The following is a 24,677-nucleotide window of genomic DNA, read 5'->3' as shown; positions in this document are numbered from 1 at the left end:
TCTAAAGCAACACTGAACCAGCAAGGCTCTGAGCTTGGAGTTCGAAACACACAGCAGGGTTGTAGTGTAACGCACACTGTATTCCTCCAACTCAATTCTCCCTGCCAGCTCAGAACACCAAGAGCCACAGGTCAGCTTGCTTAACTGTCCCCACATCCCTGAGAGATAAGGTTGTAGTAGCCCCAAACTTAGAGATAAGACATTGAAGTAAGTCTGGGTAGAACTGTCATAGGATTATAAGGTAAGGCAGGGAGGTATTGTGGAGGCAGAGGAAGAAGAGCGTTTCAAAAAGATGAAGCTGGCCAACAGTACCAAATACTGCTGAAATCATGGTAAAGTAGAAGATATACCTGGATTTTGTCATTCACCTGTTAATTTTCATCCTCACATCACACTTTAATGGGTTGAGAAATGAATGAGATCTTTTAGTGGCAGAGAATCAAACTATTCTTTTAAGATGATCAGGAAAGGGAACAATAGAGAAATGGAAATCAGAGATCCAAACAGACTTCATCTGAGGTTTTTTGTTTGTTTTTCAAATAAAAGACAGACGTATACTTGGGCCTGCTGTGACATTCAGAGTAGTCTTCCTTGTGTGCAGCTCAAAATTAATGTTTCAAGTGCTTGTACTTAGACCCTACCATACATAAGCCATGAAGTTTCTCTTCTGAAGGTTCATTTTCTCCTTTCTCCTCAAGGTGATAAAATTGAGACTTACAATGGTTAAATACTGGAATATAAATATATATAAATAAAGAAACACACACACACACACACACACACACACACACACACACACACACAGAGGATTCCAAAAAAATGTATACACATTTTAAGAAAGGAAAAAAACTGTATTAAAACTGTAATACTCAATATATACCAATAACAAAACACGAATACAAGTCATGTGTATACATTTTTTTTGGTACCCCCCGTATATATATATATCCCAGCCATTGTATTATATATTCTTATATATTATATTCTCATACATTCTATCTCTTAATATTAAGAAATACTTATTATTAATGTTATGCTCTTTGCACAGATGAAGAGCCCATGGCTCAGAGAGTTCGTATAAGTACTAAGCAATGGCGTTTTACTTAAGACCACTTCAAGTTAATTCCAAATAGACCTAAATATATTTTTTCTTCCAATCAGAGTGATACAATCAAACTTTTAATTTGTTGGGAGCAAGAATTTTGAAGTGTTTTCTTACAATCTAATGGGTCTGTTATTTATAGGGGACAATAAATGAAGACTTAATGAAGATAATTTATTTTATATAGTTGGAAAATAAAGAAAATTTGGGTGTCAGAAAACCTTCTAGAATCATTTCCATGTGATTGATCTGATACCCATCAGGGATGGATCACCTTGCATTATTATGTCATAGACATCTACACTTTGTTTTATGGCTACTATACAGTTATGCATATGTTCAAGACCATTAAGACAAATGACAGGAAATTACTCTAAAAATAATATCTCCATGACTGAGAGAAGTCCCTGAGAGAACACATAGTTTTCTCTGCTTTTAACAAACAAGGAATTGAACCTGAATCTGAAATGGCCAGTCTGGTTTTGGAGTGGGGATAATGTTAATGCATTTCCTTCTATGAGTATCAGATAGAAAACAAATCGAATATTCACATGTGCTGCCACCTATATAAACTACTCTAGGTCTGTGAACTTGTTTACTTATCCAGCAGTGGGTTTTATTGCATCAAATTGAATTTCTAAAAATGTTTTTAAGGTGGACAAATGCCAAAGAACATCATTTGAAAAATTTAGACCTTCAAGTTAACACAGAAGAAAGTAAGCAATGGGAACTCTGTGATCTGGGTTATCTGAAGGAGAGAAACAAAAGTCTGAAGTCCTTTCCAACTTTTATTTTGGAGGGAGAGATTTTATTAATTTCTGCGCATATCATACTGGAAGTGATTAAACCTTTCTTAACCAATAACAGTTAGTAGTGTCTTCACTCAGGGAATTACAGGTTTCTTTTGAATTTCCCAACTAAGTTGCTCACATGTTCTTAAAGCATATTCAAAACTTTTGTTTAAAAGGATTCACGATTGTCTTTATTTGGCAGGTATTCATGTATAAGCCAAAGAAAGGAAAAGTTCTTTAAGGATTATGAACTTTCTGGCTATAAAAGGCTCAACAGCTGTTCATGGATCCTTTAGTTACTCATAAACATCCGCTTGGAAATACACTATCCTTCTAATGGTTATTTAGGAGTTGCAGACCGTTTTTACAGGATAAATCACAGGTGATCATATTTTGTAGAATGTGTTAGTTATAGCTTGTCCATATGAGGAAGGTGAAATATTATATACTCTTGACAATTATACACTCTAGAGAAGGACACATACTCCATTACACGTCAAAGGGGAATCTCAATAAGGAAATAAAATAATGAACATTTATTACTTTTGTAACCATAAAAATGTTTTCATTTTGTTTTGTTTTGTTTTTTTTTAAGAGAAAGAAGAAATTCTTGTCTAGCATCTGCTATTAACTAGCTGTGACAGATAAATCCTTAACCTTCCTGGGCTTCAGTTTTCTTTGTCAAGTAAATCAAATGTGCTTCTATAACCTTTATATGGTTCAATTTCTATGTCAAAATTCTCTTAATTTTAATTCTCTTCTGTCCATATACAATGTAATTATTTTTTACTCAAATGTGCTTTTATTTTAAAGTTCTACCTCTAATATCGCTTATTATGACTTGATTACTAAAATTCCTTTTATATTTGAAAAGAGCTCTTACAATTCTCGTTTTAAAGGTACATACTTTCTTTTAAAAACAAGTTTCTATGGCAAATGCCTTCTTTGTTACTGCTTCCTATAAAATCTTTCACTTCCTATGGGGTAGAATATGTGACTTTAAAACCTGTTCTTCTCAGGAGAGTGAAAAAAACAGTTGGTTTCAATGTATTTCACACAATAAAGAAATATATATATATATATATATATATATATATATATATTTAACTTTCAACATTTTGCTACTGTAAAACAAATAGAAATATGAAAAGGGAGTATCTACAAGAAGGTAAAAAGGATGAAATGAAAGCACAGGCAAAAGAGTGTGAGATCATAGACTGGTCAAATTTTAACTTTGGCTGGTGAATAATTTCTGCTGTAGAACTCAAACTCACAGTTAGGCTTGGGTTCCAAAACAGTGACTTCTATAAATTGCATCAACACCAAGTATAAACACATACTGCCTTAAATGTCCTATCCTAAGGGATGGAATCTGGTCATTTAAAATCTGATGATGTAGGTAAGTGTTATATCTCAGTTCAGTCAAAGTGATTACCAATTTTGTGCCATTCATCTTTGCATTTTCCCAGTCTATTCTGTTTATGATGACTATAGGCGTAGATTATTTCTTGTATTTCAAAACACTACTGTCCATTGCTTCATCTGTAAATATCATTAACACTTTTGACATTTTCACTGGGTTTAAATGAGCCGAAATATTTATTTGCTTCATTACCACATTCTAAACACCCTACTAGCCAATGAAGAGGCAGAGTCAGAGACTCTGTGACTCTGTGTGTATGTGTAATACTTTTAGTCATATTTACTAGAACAATAAAGAACAACTTTTTATTTCAACTTGAAACATTTTTGATGATATTTTCCCTGATATTTAATTTGAAGAATAAAACAACTGTATGAAAAAAATGAGAACGTCTAAAGAGATTCAGCTCTAAACCCCTTAACAAAGCTTACATTGGCTAGCCTGCAAGTATATTTAAGATTTAGTCATTGCTTCTATCATTCTACTATGTGCTTGGTACTTGAAAGACAAAAATGCATAATACAAGATCCTCCACACTGAGAAAACTCAGAGACTTATGCAGGAGCCCAAAATGAGAACAAATAATAATCATACAATAAGGCAACTGGAGGAGGATGCAGAGGCCAGAAACCAAGACCCAATGCTTGTTTAAGTGATTAATTGTAATAATGTCTTATGATTGTCAATTATTTAAGTTAATGCAGCATTTTTGTCTCTGCATTCTTATTTCCACCTCCATCACAAAGTTAATGAATCATCAATTTACAAAGGAAGAGAGCAAATGAGAAACAAAGAAAAAAGGAACTACAAAACAGCCAGGACACACTTAGTACAATGACATTACTAAGTCCTTACCTATCATTAATTAAATGTAAATGGATTAAATTCTCTAATCAAAAGGTACAGAGTAGCTAGATGGATTGAAAACACAAGACCCAACTATATATGCTACCTACAAGAGACTCACTTCAGCTTTAAGGACACACATAGGCTCAAAGTGAAAGGATGAAAAAAGATATTTCATGTAAGTGGAAACCAAAAGAGACCAGGGATAGCTATACTTACATCACATAAAATGAGGCAAGTGTTGTAACAATAAATAAAGAAGGTCATTATATCATGATAAAAAGGTCAATTTATCAAGAAGATATTGCAATTGTAAATTTATATGTACTCAGCATCAGAACACCTAAATATATTAAGCAAATACTAACAAATATGAAAAGATAAACAGTAACACAATAATAATAGAAGACTTAAATACCCCACTTTAAACAATGGATAGGTCACCAAAAATAAATTGATAATCAATAAAGAAATATTGAAAAATCAATAAAGAAACATTGGAATTGAAATATACTTTAGACCAGGAAACCTAACATACATATACAGAACATTCAATCCAACAGCAGAAGAATACACTTTCTTATCAAGAACACACAGAACATTCTTCAGAATAAATCACATGTTAGTTCACAAAACGAGAAGATTGACATCATATTAAATATCTTTTATGACCACAATAGTATGAAAGTATAAATCAATAATAGGAGAAAAATTGGAAAATTCACTGATATATGGAAATTAAATAACACACTGCTCAACAACCAATGGTCAAAGAAGAAATCAAATGGGAAATCAAAAAAACTTGCTTGAAAGAAATAAAAATGGAAGTACAACATGCCAAAACATATGGGATACAGCAAAAGAAGTCCTAAGTGGGAAGCTAAAGTGATAAATGCCTATATTAAGTAAAAAGAAATATCTCAAATAAACAACCTATTTTTACATTTCAAGGAACTAGAAAAAGAATAATGAAGTAAACCCAAAGTTAGCAAAACGAAGGAAATAACAGAAATAAATGAAATAGAGACCATAAAACCAATAGAAATGATCAATGAAGGTAAAAACTGACTTTTTGAAGATAAACAAAACCTGACAAACCTTTAGCTAGATTAAGAAAAAAAGAGAAGACTCAAATAAATAAAATCAGAAATGAAAGAGGAAACATTATAATTGAGACCACAGAAATACAAAGGATCATAAGAGACTGCTATGAACCACTACATGCCAACAAATTGGATAACTTAGAAGACATGGACAAATTCCTGGAAACATGAAACCTACCAAGACTTAATCTTGAAGATATGAAAATCTGAACACACGAATAATGAGTAGAATATTGTATTAGTAATAAAAAACCTTCCAACAAAGAAAAGCCAAGGACCAGATGGTTTTACTGGTAAATTGTACCAAAAGTTTAAAGAATTGATGCCAATCGTCAAATTCTTCCAAAAAATCTAAGAGTGAACACTTCCAAACTCACATTATTAGGCTAGAATTACCCTGATACCAAAAGTAGATAAAGACACTGGAAAACAAGAAAACTACAGGCCAATATCCTAGATGAATATAGGTGCAAACATTTTCAACAAATATTAGCAAACTGAATTTAACAGCACATTAAAAGAATCATACAGCATGATCAAGTGGGATTTATCCATAGAATGCAAGGATGGTTCAATATATTCAAGTCAATAAATGTTATACACCACATTTTAAAAATGAAAGATAAAAATCATATGATCATCTCAATAGATGCAGAAAAAGTATTAGACAAAAATTCAACATGATTTCATGGTTAAAAACTCTCAGCAAATTAGGTATACATGGAATGTTCCTTAACATAATAAAGGCCATATATGACAAGCCCACACCTAACATACTCAATGGTGAAAGGTTGAAAGCTTTCCCCCTAAGATAAAAAACAAGACAAGGGTGCCCCCTCTCACCACTCCTATTGCCATAGCAATTAGACATAAAGAAGAAATAAAAGGCAACCTAATCAGAAAGGAAGAAGTAAAATTGTTTCAGTTTGCATGATCTTATATGCAGAAAATCCTAATGATCCCAGTGAACAACTGAATTAATAAACAAATGCAGCAGAATTGCAGGATACAAAATCAATATACAGTAATCAGTTGAGCTTCTATACACTAACAACAAAATAGTTGAAAAAGAAATTAAAAAAAAATAATCCCATTCACAATAGCATAAAAAACAATAAAACATTTTGAAGTAAATTTAACATTTAACTAAGGAGGTGAAATATCTGTGCACTGAAAACTTTAAGACTGTGATGAAAGAAATTGAAAGAGACACAAATAAATGGAAAGGTATCCTGTGTTCATTGACCAGAAGAATTGATATTGTTATGACACAATGTTCATACTATCCAAAGCCATATATAGATTTAATAGAATCTCTTTCAAAATTCTAATGGTATTTTTCACAGAAATAGAAAAAAAAATCCTAAAATTTGTATATGGAATCATAAAAGACCCCAAATAGCCAAAGTAATCTTGAGAAAGGAGAATAAAGCCGGAGGCATTTCTAAGTGGCAAATACATACAAATTAACTTGGTCTAAATACTAAAATTAAAGTCAGAGATAATACAGAGAGGTGTGTTACTTGGTATAATATGGTAGTAGACAGAGACTAATGTGTGGTCATATGACTGTGTGTGCTCTCTTTATTAAAAAAAACCTGTAAAATGTGGGTTGATACGTTTGAAATGTTAAAATATTTGTAAAATTTTAAAGGATTTGACTATGCACTTGTCTCACTTTACTTAACTTAGATACCAAACTAACAATGGTATCTCCACGAAGCTCACGTGAGGTTGCTGTTACTCAAGAGGTAAATGGCCCCTTCAAGACATAGGGCTAGACTTAGGGCAGACTCCTTGTTTGGGTTCCTCCCACCAGATTATATTGCCTCTGGAAGGGACATTTGGAATCCTTAACTGTGATTTGCTTTGTATTGAAAAAGCCAGCTCTCCTTTCTTTGCCCTTATGAAAACAGTTCTTTGAAAGCAGAATAGAAGTCATTGGGAAAACATGATTTGAAATGCAAATGTTCACCTTAAATACAACCTTTCACAAACACCTTTCAGTAATGCATTGTAATCATCTGAATGTGTATCACGAGTGTCTTCAAATAAAAATTGAATGTCAGCATTTTGATAAAACTCATGTACACAGTGTAAGGAATCTCTTTATATCTAGATTCCTCGTAAAGTAAATGTGCCCATGGTTACATTGTTTAATAACCAACTTGGAAGGTTAAATTTGCTTTTCATTGTTTTCTTAGGAAATAAGGGTTAGTGTTGTGATAATCAGTGAGGGGAATGATAGATTTGCCTCATGTTTGTTTTATGAAATTACATGAACAAATTAACAGCAATACTAATCTCATTTCCTTCAATAAGAAATCTAAAAGGATCACAATAACTGATGACTATTTCCAACTTTGTGGTATTTTATTTTTCTAGTCATTTTCTAAGGAGAGCTTTTTAAAAATAGAAAGTCACCACTAAGTTCAATTTAATAAACAGGGGTATTCAAAGTAAGAAATACTGAGTCATTGCTTAGAATGTTAGGATTATATAAAATATGATCCCAAAATCTCAGAAACGTTCAACAAGTATAAAAACTAGGACAACCATATAATGTATTGAACAACTAGGACATTTCTGAAAGTGAAAGAGAGTGCTATTCATCATGGAAGCGAAACGTTGGCCATACATGGAGACGGTTTAGGTCAAACCAGGATGTATGGTTATCCTAACATGAACAGAACACCAGTCATTCTTCATCTATGTCAGTTAGCAAGTCTATTTACAAGCTTCTCCAGCTGATACGTTTGGAGTAAAACATTTATATTTTTCTTGTTAGAAAAGTAACAAAAAAATCCAAATAGTCTTCTTTTACAATCTGGCAAAACTGTAGGCTTAAATCCATTTACTCTAATTACTAGGATGTTAAATTATTTTGAGAAAAAAGAAAACAAAGATTTTTCACACTTTATTTCAAATTTCTATTCTCTATTAGCTTTAGTCCCTACTTTCCCCCTATTTAACCCTTTGTGCTTGTTTTCAGGACACTCATAAAATAAGAACAGTAGCAGCACCAATCAATAATTTATTCAGTCATTCTGCAAATGATGCTGAGTTCCCACTGTCTGCCCAGGCCTGTGCTAGGCTCTCCTGATGAGAGATAATTAGAAGTAGTCACTTCTGGTAAGAAAGACAAATGATTTAGAAGAAAAAGATAAGTGTATAAATTACTATAACCCAGGGCATAATGATATATATCTATATCTATATCTCTCTCTATATGTATATGTGTGTGTATATATACATATATATTTGTATATATATAATTTTATATATAGTACATATATTTGTGTATATATATATATATATATATATATATATATATATATATATATATATATATTTATAGAATGTAGTATGGGAGTTCAGTGGTGGGAAAGCGATATGAGAAAGGTATTCGGGAGCAGAGAGGCCCATAAGTAACGTCACAGAAGAAGGAAAACACACGCCTTCTTTGAGTGTTGCTGAACTGTGGAGTTTGACCTCAAGTTGTCTGGAAAAGCAGGGTGGTGACTGAGTACAAAGGATTTTCAATGCCAGGCAGAGAATGTTCGAGTTAATTGAAGGGCTCAAATCATAGGAGATGATGAACAGGGAAAGATCCTATGAGAGTGCCCTTGAGGAGAGGTGAATAGGATGGACTGTAGAGACTAGGGACTGACTGTCCTGAGGTGATCTAGAAATAGAGTAACATTCTAGGCAGGGGAGGAGGCAGTGGCGGTATGAAGGAGGAGCATGCCCCAGAGGGTCTGGAAATATAAGCCCAAATATATGACAACTGACTGGTTTGGCCTCCATGATTAAGATTTTAATTTGACATAATAGAGAAAAGGGTGGTATCATTAACAGATATTGCAATGAACCAACTCCAAACTGACCAAACACCATTTTATCTTAAACGGTCAAGTAATAAAAATATTTTCACACTTCATCTAGATCAGTTTTCAATTCAATAAATTTTCCAAAAGAATAAAACATATGAAGGTGATTTTTTTTTAAAAGAAGGATGATTTTATTGCTCCAGTAGTAAGTGGCATAAAATCATTTGGATATTTCATTAATAATTCTAAAATGTGACTAGCAAGTGGAAGAAAAGGGACTGGTGAAATATAAAGAAAGCATCCACTGAATGAAAAAAGGCTAAAGATTCTATACTTTCATACTGTACACACTATTTTTCTTTCTCTACTACCCACTGCAACATAAGGATAATATGTAGTCTCTTTATGAGTTATGTGTCAAACCAAAACATATTCCTTCCATCACTTGTTTTCAAATTCTTTGATCCATTTCCCTCTCTAAATACCCAGAGATTGCCAGAGTCAGAACTGACTCCTTGGGGAGGCGCTCAGTTTCCTGTCCATTGTAGGGTATCACAAACTTGCTGAGTGACCCCTTGGTGAAGAAGTTACAGATACAAAGAGTACAAGGGTGGATTAGACAATGTGTCAACTTCATACCAAGTATGAGAATCTATGATTTTATTAAATGGTAATCGGTAAAGATGAGTTTTCATGGAGACCATTTAAATTCTAGTTCATTACTTATCTCTCCATATTCCGCCCTATTTTGGCCCTTTCCTTGGAAGTGCTTAACTGAAACAAAGATGGTACTAAGAGTAGGATCCCTGACATAAAGAACAAATACCTATTACAAAGGGAGAGAAGAATCTGTTGTAACTGCATGGCAGTCCCAGGTTCCTTTCTAATTCTTTTGTATAAAAAGGAGGAAAGGCACTGACTGCACTGCCCAGAAGTTGGTCCATGGAGACGGCAAGAATTCATTTATTTGTTCATCAAATATTTAGCCCCTATTTTGAAACAGGGGATGTGATGCAATGACGAACAAGGCAGATAAGGCCTCTGCCCTCACAACCTAGAAAGGAGCTACAGAGCTCTCTCACACGTGTTGCTGGAAGATTTTACCCAAAGCCGGCTTCGCAAATCATGAAGCTGCTCAAATGATATGACTGAAATTTAGTTAATGTTTATCCTCTTGCTAAGTTCTGAATGAACATCTTCTTGATTCATACTTCTCTTTTCTTTAACTAAGTAAGAGAGAGATTATATATTTAAATTCTCATAAACACTCTGCATCTATTCTAAGGGATCCAGCTCTAGGAAATAAATTTTGCAAAACGATACTTCTCGGCATAGCATAAGGGTTTACTTATGCTTTGCATAAAAATTGTGAAGAACTCGTTAATATGCTAAATGTTCTTTCCTATTTATAGACATTGGCCCAAGTTTGGTTTTTGGTTAACATGTACACAGAAATTTGATACGTACAGAAGGTTCTCCTTTCCACCTTTAATACCTCTTCAAGCAAACTGCTCAGTTCCTTTTCATTGTGTTGACAATACACACCTAAGGGGAACTCTAAGTGTACTTTATTCAAACTGTTGGATATGTTTCTTCAGCCTGATCTTAGGGGGAAGCAGTAAAAATGATTTCAAATAGCATTTTCAAGTGATGGAAATCTGTAGGATCAGAAATGTTGGTTACATTATTTACTTGTCTTGGATAACGTGATGTTTCATGCTGTCAAAATGTTGCACTGATTAGTTAGTTGTCCGACTCTATCAGCACTGACGTTTGAGAGTTAACAGCAAATGCTGCAGAAAATTCAACATCTTCCTTGCACTCAGGCAGTAGCAAACATATCTTTATTAGGAGTTGGGTGAAAGAATGTTATATTTCTCGAAGCTTTTCCCATTAAATTATTTCTGGTAGAGGTTGGATTTGAGATCTGCCTCTGACTTGCTAAGGGCTATTTATGATTTATTTCAACCTTTAGCTGGCTCTAGGAAAAAAAAAAAAAAAGGAACAAAGTTGAAAATAAAGAAGAGGAGATGCTTATCCTCAGTGGTATTTCAGTAGACGGAGCACCCTGACTCTTATGATAAGTGCATTGTTTACAATCAAAAACATTTTTATTTTTTCTCTCAAAAATAAAATTAAAATCCTTCATCATTTTTAATTGCAGAACAAGTGCCATCATTTTTTAAAGAGAACAAATTTCAAGCTGTGCATCTTTTAATGCAGACTGTTCCTCTGAGACTTTTCTGAGGCACAGTGGGAGAATTTTAAACCTAGTCAAATAATTTTCTTAGGCAAAGTGGTGATAGGCCATGGTGAGATATGGGTGTCATTAAAATTTTATAGGGGTCCCTAACACACCACAGTCACCATAACATTGACACATTGACCATAATATCTCCAAAGAAGCATTTGCTGCCTATCATAGCTCTGATGGGAGCTGTTACAGTCAATCAATGCAATAATCTGCATGTTAAAAAGTCCTGAAATATGTATTTACAGGGTAGTCAGATCTGTTTTGGTCTATTGGGTCAATAATCTACGTACTAAAAGTCCCTAAATATACATTCACAAGATAGACAAATCAGCTTTGGTTCACTGAGTCAACAGTAAGTAGGCCTTTATAAAAAGGTTTAGGTAGTTGCATAGCTTGCACTTTAGCAAGTTCAGAAATGCAGTTCTCTACACTTTCTGTCATTTAAAGAGTGGATTTGCTATGCTAGTTTCAGTGGATGTCAGAAGCTGTGTTTCACTCTGGCCTATGATATTTTGCCTTTAAAAAGTCAGAAGAAGTAAAACCACTATAGCATAAACTATATTCAAGCTATGAGGCAAGTAATGGAAACACAGACATTTAGGCAGAGCCCTCTGGACCGGGGTGGAGGGTATCCTTCCAGACTGTCTTAGCACTTCCTCCATCACCATCCAGGTCCAGTCCACAGCTGTCTGTCACCTGACTGCTCTGTTGTAGCCTTTGCTTCCTCACTGTCAATCTCATGCCAGCAGCCAGAGGGATCTTGCTAGGGCTTCAGAACATGGCCCTGCTCTTTCTTCACCAGCAACTTTGCATTTCATAGTAAAAGCCAAAGGTTACTCAAGCTATGCCCCTCCTCACTCTAAGTTCATCTCCTACCATCTCCCCGCTTGCCGTTGTTTCCAGGGCACACTGGCTTCTGCTGTTCTTTGAACGCACCAGGCATGCTCCTGCTTCAGGTCCTTTGTGTTTCCCTTCCCTGTATCTGGAAAGCTCCTCCCTCAGATATCCACATGGCTAGCTCTCTTACTTCCTTTGGCAGTCTTAGGAGAGAGGTCTGCCCTGACCACCTTGTATAAGATCATAACACCCCATCCCAACACCACGCATTTCTTTCTACATTACCCAGGCTTGTTTTTCTCCGTAAGCATGCATGGATCACCATTTAATATACTACATCGTTACTTACTTGTTTGTTGTCCATTTCTCTCCCCTAAAGGTTAAGCTGGACTAGGGCAGGGGCTTCATGCGTCCCAAACTTAGATGAGAATTTGGCATCTTTAAGTGCTCATGAAACAAGTGCTTTATGATACAAATGAATGAAAGCAGATGAAATGGAGTCTTCTTTCTACTTCCCCAACTACCTGCTGGTGTGTATACATATTTAGGTTGAGAGAGAATGAGTATCTCTTTCTGAGATAAAGTCCTCTCTTTGGCCAGTTTCCTATAATATTTTTTAAGTGGCACGAAACGGGTCCTCCATGAAGGTTTTCATCCACTGCATCCCCAGAGCTACTGGGCTATGACAGAGCTCCTGGAGGAGCTGGGGTCATCCTGCTGGTCACAGAAACACTTGACCAGTCTGCTTCTAAGTACAAGAGAACATCCAGATGAGATTAGCATTTCTAAATCTCTCCCACTTATGTGGTGGCCACAATCAGCCCTGGTGATAGCAGTGGACTGACTAGATTTTACAGTCTAACCTGAGGCCACCATGATGGATGGTGTGTGCACCTCTGCCACGTTAATGTCACGAACTAGGGAGAACTGGGTAGAATCATTATTCTCCCCTAAACTTGGTCAATTATCCTTGGGGTATTCCCTCAAGTCTATACCCTGACCTTGAACTATGCCTCATGTTCTCAAATGTATCCTCTCGCATGATTGCGGCTTGTCACAGTAACTTCTTTCTTATTTAAATTTTACAGGAACATTCTTTATTTCAATCACTCAGAAAGGTGCCTTTGGCTATAGAATCACAACTGACAGCAAATTAATGACTATGATGTTGTGATTAGTTGAGATTACAGGCTACAGAAGACTTGTCTGAGCATTTACCCCTGTCAGTCATCACACTGATGCTGGCATGTATCAGTGATTCGTATTGGTCAAAAACATCGTAGTTCAGTTACAGTAGTCCTATAGAAAGGTAAGGAAACCTGTCTGGAATGTCATATTCAATGATATGTTAATGAACTGAAAGTTTTTTTTTTTACTATTAACCTGCTTACGCTAAGTGAGTCTCTCTTCCATGCCCTCCCCCAGCACACAGATTTACTTTAATAAAGTTTTAAGGCACAAGCTAAATGAAAAGCTGAAGGTAATTTCAGTCCCCAAACCCAAAGTATTCATTAACTGAAAGGAAAACATCATTTAATCTTGAATTATTTGGGTAAGTGACTCAATTTTGTAATTTATTTTGCATGAGTAGACAAAACTTAATGGGTATTTCAGTACATACCAGTACTTGAGTGGATTTATAAAATAAAACTTTTTAATCAACTTAATGGAGACGAGAGGATAAAAATTAACATGAACAATAACAATGACAAAACCTTCTACTCAGATATTAAGTATCATTCCACATCCTTCCAAATTCTGGCTGAAAAGCAATAATGATTTCTGTAATCCCTAGCAATGACTTTTGCAGGGAGAAGGTTTCAAATAAACATCTATTTGCTTTAGGTGAGCTTCACTGAATCAGCCTTATTTGATTTCAGATTCTCCTAAGGGAAGAGATTTCAGGATTTCCTGGTTGTAAAATGGAAAACAACATTTGGCTGAACTTGTATGACATCATCTAAAGCATTAAAAGGGCAGATAATCATGGGTTCTCTGCCTGTTTACCAAAGCTTCTTTACCTCTTCAATCTATTTTATTTCCAAATGTCAGAGTAGTCTGAAACCTTTCAAAGATTTACAGACTGCAGAAGCAGAGGAAATATTAGGATAGATCTTTTAACTTTTGTGAAAGCTCTTAAATAATTAATAGGCGGGCTTTTGAAATTGCTATATATCAGTACAGATACTCTAACATATACCTTGTGAAGGCTAAACATAATTTAACAACAAAGGGCTTGAGGCCATCTCTCTTTCTAGAAAGTCATTAAAACTGCTCTTGAGAGTACATACTTGAATCCTAAATAAAAAGAATATTGAATTTGTGAAGGGAAGGAATATAACATATAACAAAATTTAGTTTATCAATTCCAACTAAAATATACAATGAATGAAAATAGTAAGCACCATCTTGGTTTTAAATACAATTTCTTTTCCAAACTCTACTTGGAAATTCTCTTATGTTACAGAAAGAAGAAAAAAAAATATAGCTGCCATAATATTATTTATAAAAAGCAACAGCGTGAGCAAATTAATTTGAAGTTTATATTACAAAAATGTTTTCCAATATACTTAAAATACTAGAGCCAAATAGCTAAAACAAATATTTAAAGGATCTTATTTCAGATATATACTAGACAAAATATTTCCCACAGTAATAAATTAATTTTGTCTTTGTTATGCAAAACCCCTCAACCATAACTTTGTGAAGAAATGTGAAGTGGTGTGAAAATGATCTTACCTCATATTCAAAGTCCTCTGTTCTGTCTGCATCAGCAGGCAAGCTGGAAAGATACTCATTGTCCTCATAAAATTCATGCTCCACCGGGTGAAGAGAATGGCAGCTATGGGGAATGTAGCAATATGATAGGAATGGATCAAAAGGGTTGCTTTCGAGATTAAAAGTGATTTTAGAATTTCACTGTAGTTTTTTCTGCTTTGCAATAAGACCTATAGTTGATCTAGCCTTTAAATGAACTACCACTCAAAATGAGCAATTGCTTTTCTTTCTCCACCTGCACGACGTCCATCAATTTGATTTTCTGAGAGAATTCAAAGATAAGGGCCCATGGTCAGAGCTACATTCTATGAAGCCTGATGTGAAATCTTTGACAGGCCACGGTGCTTTTATTGATACTCTCTGGTCTGCTGCCATTCCACCAAACGTGACTAGCTCCATATATGGGTATGTGGCATTTGAGATTAGAGTCTACCCAAAGAGGAATATTTTATAACAAAGTACTACCAATTTCATAATACACAGCCCCAAACTGGTTTTTGAAATCTATTTTCAAAAGCACATATTTTTCAGATTGTGAAACGTACTCACATTGCCCCCATTCCTTAAGACCTCCTTTCTCATTCTCTCTCCTAACCCACATTTTCCCTTCCTTGATGAAAGGCACGAGTATAAATCTTAAAGAGCATTCATGGTGATCACTTACTGGAAACTTCTATAAGCCACAGGTGTTTCAAAATGAGGGGAATCCAGGGTTTTGTATATGACTTTTATATATCCTTTAACTTTTGGGCAATGTTTTAAATAATAGATAGAATTGCTTTCAAATTACTATATGCTATGATAGATACTACACACTACATCATGTAAAGGTTAAGCATAGTTCAACAGCGTAGGGCATGAGGCCATCTCTAGCTCTAAAAGTCAATGAAAAAAACTGAAGTGCAGTGAATCAAGTGCATTGCAGGGGAAACCGCTAAGCTCTGCCAGTGTGGACGTTCTTGAAAGTTGGAGTTAGTAACATACATTAGTTCCCTTACACTAACTGAAAGATGAGAGAGACCTAGCCTTGTGCCCTCAAACAGTCAGTGTAAATATTCTACCAGCCTCTTCTCACTACTATTGGCTCCGTACAGGGTGAAGCAATGTGAGTCCAAATAACAAAAGCAGTACATGCGGCACCTTGCTTGCCGGTCTAACAGGTAAACCCTCCTTGCTTAAATCTGGACTGGCCCTGCAAAGCCCACTTGGGCTGGCAAAATGTCAAAGCTTGCTGTATGGGGCATCTGATGTGTTTCTCTCATCTTTCTGTCAATAAGAAGGAAGCCATTCCGGGAGGAACTATTCATTCATTCAATAAACATTTATTGCATGTCTACCAGGTGCCAGGCCCTATGTCAAGTGCTGGAAATACGTTGGTGCACAAAATACAATCCTTGCCCTATTATTTGGGTAAGGCAGCAAAGTGGGAATTTTAATGTAGTGTGATAATAAAGCGGAAAATATAGAAGCTGTGAGAGCACTTGGTGGGGATGTACCTACCGCAGCCCTAGGGCGTTTGCTAGAAGAGGTTGCTAAGATCTGCAAAGAGTGACACAGAATACTGGTCAGAGGAGTGGGCACTTGGGTTCACATTTTTGCTCAGAAGTCTGGCCCTCTCACTTCTTTGCTATGTGTTTTTGGCCAAGTTATTTAATATGTGTGGCGTGTATATGGTAATATAATACACTCCCTCCAAAGATTGTTGTGAGGACTAAATGAGTTAAGGAATGTAAAATACTTGAAGTATTCCCTAAAACATATTAAGTGAGCTAATAAATATTGGCTATAATTTTTCAATCAAAAGATTATTTATTGTGTGGTTACTCTGGGTCAGGCTGTACTAATGGATATTATGTAGATATTTGTTTATCTTGTGTATTGTTCATATTTCCCTCTAGCATATAAGCTCCAGGAAGTGGTGAGTTTATTCTGGTTCCCAGTTTTATGCCCAGCACTGAATCTCAGTGTCTGACATAAGGGGATATTTAATAAGTAAGGATGAATGAATAGATTCATGAGCAAGACAAACAGAGCCTCTGCCCTCCTGGAATTTGAGGTTTTCAAGGAGTGTTTTCCAAAACATGGTGGCACATTAAAATTTTCTAGAGAGATTTCTGAAAAATTCTGATGACTAGATCTCACTCTGAAAAATTTCTATTGAATCGGCCTGAGGTGGGATTCAGGCAATTAACTGATGGTTCTTTTCCAAGTTCCCAGATGATTCTAAAGTATCCTGAAATAGGCTTACAAAAACCACTAAAGGGCAGGGAAGTGGCATGATTAGACCTGCGTTTTACAAAATGGAGACTGGAGTACAGTAGACAATGAAAATGTAATCTGAAGAGACTGTTGCTTTTATAAATCAAACTCTTAATAATGTTTGAATATTTGCTTAAAAGTTTATAGAACAAAATATATGGGTCAAAACATACTCCCAAGACTATACAAGTAGGACTATTTGAATAAAATATCTCTAACTGCCTTTGAATTAGGTGAAAAAAAATTGGGAAGAAATATTCCTTTAATAGTTCCTTATTTCATAGTTCTATACTTATCCTCTGACAGCCAGGGCCTTTTGTTTACATCTCAATATACTGGATAATTGCTTTCTTTGGAGAATTGCACTTCAATTAGATTAATTTCCTAGCTTCTCCTTTAAAGAAGAGAAAAGCAAAAGAGTGAGAGACTGAGGAGACCCACAGAGGAGAATATAGTGCCAACATGCCACTTCTGTGTCAGTCTTAATAAGGTTTTTGGCAGCTTTGGTGAGAAAAGCGATTTTCCTGACCAGCGCTCAAGTAGCATGAGGCTTTTGATTACTGGAAATACAAAGATGAACTAATCAGAGACAGAATGTTTCACTGCATCTCAGAAAGTCTGATTCTTGAGGTAATGCAACTGTGAGGGTCAGGGACAGTCGCAAGCAGGGACAGCTGAGAACTAATTGGATGTAGACACATTGGAGACATTTTCCAAACAGAACTGAGCACCTGTCTCCATAATTGTCAACTTGCTAGTGTGACTGATTCTTTCCAGCACATACTTTAAATGATGAATGGAAACAAACAGGGCTGAGGGAGAAATGACAGAAAAGTACCTGTCTGAGAGCAGAAATGGACAGATGTCTGGCACTGGAGGGGTAGGTGGCCGAAGTTTGGCCAGGGCCATGATGTGCTCGAAGGTGATGTCCGTCTGAGTGCTGGCATTCATGAGTTGCACATCTTGGGTCATGCCATAGACTGGTTTACTGAGAGGCGTCCGCCTTAGCACCTGAACCACAATGGGCTCCTTGGCATTTCGGAAAGCTTCCACTGCCTCTTCATGGGTGGCCTTTGAGAGATCCTTTCCATTGACCTGTGAAGATGGAAGGACATTGCTCATCTCAGAGGAAAGAACAGAGAGGCTGTCATGATAGATTAATAAAAGGTGGGAAAGGGAGGTTTAAACCAACTCTGATATGAATTTTGTAAAGGAATATTTAATCAGATATTGACATTTACTGAACTCTTCACCCATTGTTTTCTGAAGGAAAACAATGACTTCAGGCATCTTTAGGAAGTACACCATCAGAATTATTAGTAAAGATTTAAAAATTTAAATAACACTTTGGCCTCAGAAAATGTTCACTAAAATCTGCAGATAAGTAGAAATGTTAAGTATATCTTTTTTTTATGATCAATCTCTTGGTGGGATTTTAAATATTTTATCAAAGTCTTCCTGGCCTGAAATGTATTTTTTTTTTTTTTTAGGATATTGTCATACTTCTTTCATATTCATCATCTTCTTATCAAAAACCATGTTTTATCCATGATCATTTACATTTTATCCCAAATCCTTTCTATTCGAAGTGTGGTCTGTGGACCAATAGCAGATGCATCACCTAAGAGATTATTAGAAATGTAGAGAACCTGGTCCTACTCCAGACCTCCCAAATCAGAACTGGCATTTTAACAAGATCCAACCTGATTTATATGATATGCACACGAAAGGAGCACTTCTCTAAAACACCTCTGAGTGAAAATACCGCATCCCTTTGGATCCTCACCTGTTTTAATTTATACCAGTTGATAACTCTCCAAGGTAGCACTGGACATAACAAAGAAATTTGCCTCTCATCACTGCTTCTCAGCAAGGCCAATCAGTGGCATTTACCCTAACTTTGGGGCACTCCAAACACCTACACACTTTTCTGAACACCCTCTTAAGGAGCAGTACAGGCTGCTCTCAAATAGTTGTCAATTTACTTCCCTAAAATGGGTCGTGATAACACAGCTTCTTAGTGAGAGTTGTGTTTTAATAAAGGACCATGGAATCCTAAAATAGCTTCACAACTCCCACCCCAATTGAATCAATAATTTTGGCTTTTGTATATATGAGAAGATGCTTGAAAGCACAATACTGTACTCAAAACTCCTGAAATTATACCATCTCTAGATAACTAAGACACCTGCCTATTGGGGAGTCTCTGATAACTGCTATGCACAAGCGAATCCTTAGAGATCCCTGTGAAGAAGCAAAGGGAGTCACTGAGTTGCAATCATCGAGCAGTTGCTAACATTCAAATGAGCACATTCTCTCTCCCTGAGTAGACAAAGAATATGTGTGTGCTCAGAGCAAGTGTGGAGTGTTTTGGGGTAAATGATACAATGCCAGGTAAAAATCATCATGTCATGTAGAGACAGGCTTAATGACCTGGAGGAGTTAATTTACTCAATGGACCCTGAAAGAGTTAATGTGCCTTCAAAGATGGAGCAATTAAGTCTCCTCACCAGCAAAATATGTCCCAGTACTGTTCTTGGATCACTAGTAAGAAACTTTAGTTAGAGATTTGAGTAACTACCCGTGCACACACACTCACTAGTCTGTGCATTCACTCTCTGATTCTTTTCTCCATGGACTAAACTTGAAAAATATCAGCAATTTTTCGCTGGCACAAACTTGGAATGTCTTGATGACTTTGAGCACATGGGAGTAAGTAAACACGGGTCACCTATGAACACAATCATACGTTCCTCATGCTACTATCAGATGACAGGCACTCTGTGCTGGGGCCACTGCTGTCTCCCCTGAGGACATGTAGTCAGCAGATGATAAGAGAAGTTCCGGAATGTTAAAGCACAAACTAAAATCTAACCTCCCATGTTTAATGATGTCATCCTCTATGCTTCGTATTGTGGTCAGTATTTATAAATCCCAGGGTTGTGAATACTGAGCCAGTGGTAGATAAGGTGGCTCTGCCAGTGGTACAGAAGAATTGCCCCTTTGTCCCCAGGCTTCCCCCTTCATGGTGTTTCCTCTATTTAGTGAATATCTGCTCTTGCAAAGTATCATCCCCTTCTCTCTTTGAAAAGAACTTGCGATCATTTTATCAACTATTTAAAACCTACTGAAACTATATCAATATGGTACCTTTTCTTATAAGCTTTGCATTTAGAGTAACCCCTAACAGTGGCAGAATGAAAGAAGACGTTGCCCTTTTAAAAGAAATTTCAAGCAATATCTGAGGATAAAGGGAACAATAACTTGTGGCCAGGGTTCCTCCCAGTCACACATTAAAATCCTACTAATGCATAAATTGTGAGCCATGAAGTAGTGGACAAATGCCGTTATTCCATTCTTCCTCAAGGTGGCTGTGTACCTTGCCTCCTTTTAATGATCTTCAAAGCAAGAATCATTTTTAAAAAGTGAGCTCCTTAGTGATAATGATTATGTTCCTGTGAGATAAGATTTTTTTCTTTTTTGTGTGAGTGGAAAAATCCAGAAAAGTATAAAAAATTCTGCATAAACATAAAAATTACTAACGAGAATTTTAAGCTATGAAATCATCAGTTCTTACTGTAATGGTTAGTATATGCAGACAATATAGTGTTCATACAGCAAGATCAATAGCAATTGATTCTAAGACCTGTACATTCATTCATTTATAATTATGGCACTTATATGCAAATTTCATTTTTGGCTTTAAGGACAATCAAATACAATCTTAAAAAAGGACAGTCAATGTAATCTCAAATATCTTACTTTCTCACTGGGGAATGCTCTTTTCTTCCAGTTATCATGCTGCTGACCTCTATTTTCATAAGCTATTTAATGTCTCTCAAAGTAAAGAAGTCTATGACCTTTAAAGGCTCAACTGCCTCACGTGATTCCTTAGAAAATGTAAGCACTGGTAATACAAAACTCTCTTTTTTTTTTCTCTTACTTCACTTGAAGTTCATCAACATACTGTTAGCCTACCAAAAGGTCACCATTTTATAAATTATGCCTTTCACAATAGAAAAAAAGAATTGTTTAATTGGGATATTTCTGGCAGTGGCTTTGCTCAGTTATCATCAGTTACAGCTAGGGAGAAGAATAACATGGAAGGAATATCTAAACTTTTAATCCTATAGAAAAATTTTGTAGTAAATTAATATATAAATTAATAGCAAAACTTCATTTTTTCCATGTGGTGAGATCCTAAACCAACAACAAGGTATTTGATATTTCACTGTGCCATCTCTTTACCATTATATTTCTTATCCATCTGTCGTGCAGGAGACCCTGCTCGCTGAGTCATTTGTCGTGCAGGGTGGCCTGCGGGGTCTCTGCTCCTGCTCCCCACATAAGAACGCAGGACATGGTGAGGCCAAAAAGGAACACCCACGGAGCCATAGGTAGGGGAGTCACACCACTATAGCCTCACTGGAGGCTGGATTCACATGACGTGCGACCTGCTGTCCGCTTTTCTGTCAACTGACCGACTCCCCTTGCTAGCTGCAATCCGCCGTGCTAACTCCAATCCACGCTTGCTAGCTGAGCCACCATCTTCTTGCTAGCCCCCATTTTTCTGCTAGCGTAGCCATGGCAGTTATATTCGTGGCCAATGGCTCACTGGTTACAGCTGACGGGCAACTAGCCACAGCTGATGGCCATCCAATCACAGTTGATGGTCATTTACTACCTGAGCCAGCACCTTTCTATGTGAGGCCGAGAGCCTGCAAACTGCTTTCTGGGGCTCTGTCTCCACACCATCATATTCTCTCCCTCCTTCCTTCCCTTGCTTCCACCCCTCTCTTCCTTCCTCCCCCACCCACTCATTCTGTCTTAATCTTAAATTTGGTTTTGTATGGGAGACATATAACTTTTATGTGTTTTGTGAAATGAGACTGGAGATGGAGAAACCCTCTATTAAAGGTGTCCCATTTAATATAGGTAGTGAAGGGTGGTAGGTCCAAATTCCTCTAGCTGCCCTGGGAAAGGAGAGGGGCTCTTTTACTAGAAGTGCACGGGAAAGGTGACTTTTAGGAGGAAAACTGGATGAAGAGGGTCGGGAGCTAAACTGGTGAGAAGAGATGAAAGATAATTTAAAGATTAAAAAGGAAATACCCAAGTATTACGGGGTTTCAGTTTGAAGTTTATATACAGAAGGATTTCAAGAAGGCTGGGAATTAGATTTCAGCATGTTATAGAGAAAGAGACTTTTTCTCAAGTGGTTGTTCAATGGAATGGGTGAAAGTTTTGAGTGTCATAATAAATATGAGAAGTATATAATTCCCTCTATTACAATAATGTCTGGCACTGTGATAACTGTGGCCAAAACTGATTTGGTTTTACTGCTATTGAGCAACAAGAGTACCTAAAAAGACTCATGTGATTGATATCTGGTAAGAAGCTAAAAGCAGTCCCAGAGTGGGACGACTGGACTTTGTGATGGTGACTAAGCCACCTGATTTGAGATAAATGAGAAACCACACATTGTGCATGAAGAGGTTATCAGAATTGGCAATATAAATGAGGGAAGGAAGAGACAGGAGTTTTAAGATAAACAGAGACATATGATTATTCTCTTAAAAAAACCCAACATTGGGATTGGAAACAAGCGGAAAGACTTAGTGGTGTGATCACATTGTAAGGCATATAAATGTTGAGTCACTGCATTGTACACCTGAAACTAATATAATATTACATACAACTATACTTAAGTAAAAAATATATAATAAAATAAAAATAAATAAAAATAAAGAATAGTCTTAATCATGTCAAACTGTCAAACTTGAAGCAGTTGTAAGACATTCAGATAAATTAACAAATAAACAGATGATTGGTGACTAAAAGAAAAACTGATCATGGGAAACCATTTTCTGAGGTCTTTCTCTCACCCCCACACTTATCAACTCACACATTTTTTACAAATATGACAAAGTAAATGTCCTATTTCTAAAAAATTATTATTTGCCATTATATCAATACAGATAAGTGGATAGGAAAAAAGTAGGCACTTTTGAGCAATCAATGCAAAAGAAGTGTGAATACATTTGTTGTGGCAGATGGGCTAATTAATCCATAAGCAACTTGTGAATGTTAAGTAAAGAATATAGCTTTCATATGTAAACCATATCACAGGCAATGTTTGATGAAGCTTCTGTTTAATGAACAATCCACCCTTTTGGATAAATTGCAAAATCTGGGCCACTTGTCAACAACGTCCCCAGAGTGGCTGGTGGCCTCAGCTTGGATATGAGCTGTTCGACTTTGATTATTCCTCCAAATCCAGCCACATGCAAAATTTTCTTGAATATCAGAAAACAAACAGGCATTTTTTTCCCTTTTGAAGTGCAAACAAGTGCATGAATAACTGAGTCACCCTGGTGAGTTGCCATTTCTACAGTCAATAGTTTGGGACTGATGAAGATTTCCAAGCCTCTGTGCTTTTTATGAAAAATATGGGCTTTTAAGCATTTATGCCTTTCGTGGGAGAGTACATGTAAAAATACTCTATAGAAGTATAGAATACTGAGGATTATGTATAATTGATACCCTAATTTCACGTTGAGAATAAGTAGAAAGCACTTGGATATTTTTGAATATTTCCAAATTGCATTTATTTATTGACGAGCATTTACTCATTCATTCATTTATTTTCAGCTTTATTGAGGTATAGGTGACAAATAAAATTGTGAGTTCTGTAAAATGTATGTCATGGTGATTTGATATATACAGAGGGTGGCAAAAAATGTATACACATTTTGAAAAAGGAAAAAACTATTAAAATTCTAATACTCAATATATACTGATAACAAAAGATGAATACAAGTCAAGTTTGACTTCTGCAGTTACAAGACATGCTCAAAGGGGTTAACATTGGTGTCCAGACACTTCTGATTATGGTGAACTACTGCTTGAGCAACGCTGACCAAAGTGTTAATATCTTTTAAAATGTGTATACATGAGTTTGGCACCCCAGGTGTGTGTGTGTGTGTATATATATATATATATATATATATATATATATATATATATATGACTGCCATTATCTAATTACTTAACCCTTTCATCACCTCACATATATACTTTTTTTTTTTTAGTGAGTTCTGATCTTAGCAAGTTTCAATTATATAAAACAGTGTTATTGACTATAGACAGCATGTTTTACTTTACATTCTCACACCTGAGTGTTGTAATTCTGGTTGGACATGACAGTTTACAAGCTCTCCCACCCTCACAAAAAACTGTGGAATCAATTTTGATTCAAGTCCCAATGTGAATGCTGATCAAATTTTCTATTTGATAATTAGGGAGGTGTAAAAACACGATCTAGCAATATTTTGTAAAAGGAGGAAACTATTTAAACTGCTGCTAAAATGTTTCATATAAAAGTAATTTAAAATAATCTGATCCCTGTATTCATTAAAAAACTTGTCATATATAATCTTTAAATTAATTTTAAGGAA

The 24,677-nt window shown here is 35.9% G+C and overlaps 1 protein-coding gene across 2 annotated transcripts in view; it reads right to left on the bottom strand.

Annotated features, from left to right (window-relative positions):
* Positions 1-24,677, bottom strand: part of PDZRN4 (PDZ domain containing ring finger 4) — a 346,709-nt gene that overhangs the window by 46,157 nt on the left and 275,875 nt on the right. For both annotated transcript variants that reach the window (XM_019756349.3, XM_019756350.3), the window contains 2 exons: positions 18,062-18,318; positions 14,926-15,028 (listed from right to left, as the gene is read on the bottom strand). In XM_019756349.3, coding sequence (XP_019611908.3) covers positions 14,926-15,028; positions 18,062-18,318 — 360 coding nt within the window. The remainder of the gene's footprint in view (positions 1-14,925; positions 15,029-18,061; positions 18,319-24,677) is intronic.

This window comes from Rhinolophus sinicus, chromosome 1 (genome assembly GCF_057876585.1).
Source record: "Rhinolophus sinicus isolate RSI-liver-muscle chromosome 1, RSI-T2T, whole genome shotgun sequence".
Lineage (NCBI taxonomy): Eukaryota > Metazoa > Chordata > Mammalia > Chiroptera > Rhinolophidae > Rhinolophus > Rhinolophus sinicus.
This window is presented reverse-complemented; position numbering and strand designations above follow the sequence as displayed.